General features: G+C 58.4%; 1 protein-coding gene across 2 annotated transcripts in view; it reads right to left on the bottom strand.

Annotated features, from left to right (window-relative positions):
• The window catches only part of LOC105541835 (exocyst complex component 7-like), a 4,633-nt gene extending 4,202 nt beyond the window's left edge, over positions 1–431 (bottom strand). For both annotated transcript variants that reach the window (XM_011983110.1, XM_011983180.1), the window contains exons 1-2: positions 277–431; positions 14–79 (exon numbers count right to left, since the gene is read on the bottom strand). In XM_011983110.1, coding sequence (XP_011838500.1) covers positions 14–79; positions 277–336 — 126 coding nt within the window. In that variant the 5' untranslated portion in view covers positions 337–431. The remainder of the gene's footprint in view (positions 1–13; positions 80–276) is intronic.
• Between the last annotated feature and the right edge of the window lie 1,461 nt (positions 432–1,892).

The following is a 1,892-nucleotide window of genomic DNA, read 5'->3' on the forward strand; positions in this document are numbered from 1 at the left end:
CGAGGAGACTCACCATGTTCTTAGTGAGCTGGTCGCTCTTCTCCAGGCTGTCTCGGATGAAGGACAGCGTCTCCTCCTCCTGGGAGCAGGCAAGGGGAGGACATCACCAGAAACCAGAAGCTAAAGGAGACCTCTGTGTCCCGACCCCACGGCCTAGTCCCCAACCTCATCTCCTCGCTGGGTGCGCTCCCTCCCACCCCTGCCTCCTCTCCGAGTAGACACTCAGGCCCCGCTGTTGGCCTCTTTCCCTCACCTCCTCCCCAGGCCCACGCCCACCTGCTTCAGCTTGTCCTCGATCTCCCGCCGCCGGGCGGATGCCTCCTGTGGGGGAATCATCGCTCCGAACCCCACGGCTCCCACTCCCCACTATCTTTCCTTCGCGGGCCCACCGGGCCCCAGTCCCCGTCACACCCACTTCCGCTCTTGGTCCCTCCCCGGGACACCTGGGCGGAGCCAGGTTGGGCGTGGCAGGCGGAAGTGCGCCTGCGCGGAGCCCAGGAACGGACCGACGGCCATCTTGAGTGTGGCCGTGGAGTGACGTGTACTCGGATCCTACAAGGGAGCTCGACGCGGGTTCCTTTCCTCAGGAGAGGTTTTTGATCGGCCTTATGTCCCGCGGCTGGTAGGACGCTTACAGCTCACTTGCTGTTTTCGTTGAAAGACCGAGCCTTTTCATAAACACTGCTGGGGAAGGCGACGAATTCCTTTCCCCAGGTCGCATTCTGTGGGCAGGCACCAAGGCCGATTGTGTTCCCCACAGCGCCCCGCACAGAGCAGGTGACACAGTAGATGCCTAACGTGTGTCCATGTAATGAACCAGGGGCTTGTGTAGTCGTTTTCCCCTTCCACCCTGCATTACGCAAAACCGTATCCTGTGGGCTGGCGGGGCTGCTCCGGAGCTCCAGGCCCAGTCCCAGCTTCCAGCTGCAGCTCCAGGGGATGGCGTGGTGGGCGCCCCTGGATCAACTTCCCTGCAGGGTTGGATGTTGTGGTTGTAGACCCAGCTCCTGAAAAACCTAGAATTACTCCTTCCTCTAACCAGTCCCTGCCCACCCTGCCTCTGGCCCCCGGCCTTGAGACAGGACATGGCCGACCAACTTGGTTCAGTCCTTCTGTGGCCTCAGTGTCCAGACACCGGGAAGATAGACAAGGAGGCATGTGCTGGTGGATGAGAAGGTTGGGGGAGGGGGGCGGACACCAAGCTTTTCTTTTTTTGTTGTGAGAGGGAGTATCACTCTGTCGCCCAGGCTGCAATTCAGTGACACGATCTCCGCTCATTGAAACTTCTGCCTCCCGGGTTCAAGTGATTCTCGTGCCTCAGCCTCCTGAGTAGCTGGGATTACAGGCGGCTGCCAACACGCCCGGCTAATTTTTTTGTATTGTTGGTAGAGACAGGGTTTTGCCATGTTGCCCAGTCTAGTCTCGAACTCATGACCTCCAGTGATCCACCCACCTCGGCTTCCCAAAGTCCTGGGATTACAGGCGTGAGCCGCTACTCCCAGCCTGGGGGGCACCAAGTTTTAGGGTTCCCATGCGCTCCCTCTACTCATAGCCACCCAAAGAGGAGGAGGAGGAGGAAATGGATGTACGGAGCCTGGAGAGGGATGGGCAGCCTTCCCTCGGGCAGGAGGACAATTTCCGTCCTTTTGTAGGTGGGGGAGGTAAAGGGCAGATTCCTGTGTCAGGAAATACCCAGGATGATTTCGCTGACGTGGTCCTTGTGTCGTCCTAAGGGCTAAGTGGGGAAAAGTTTAAACTGTTAGGTGTCACAGAATAGAATAGGGGGGCTAGTGAGCCGCTGCAGAGAGGATGTTTTGGGTTCAGGTGGACAACCCTTGAGGGCCTGGTCCAGTATTTAACCCGAGTCTCTCTCTTTTTTTTTTCCTTGAGAC

This window comes from Mandrillus leucophaeus, unplaced genomic scaffold, assembly GCF_000951045.1.
Source record: "Mandrillus leucophaeus isolate KB7577 unplaced genomic scaffold, Mleu.le_1.0 Scaffold1, whole genome shotgun sequence".
In the NCBI taxonomy this organism is placed as follows: Eukaryota; Metazoa; Chordata; class Mammalia; order Primates; family Cercopithecidae; genus Mandrillus; species Mandrillus leucophaeus.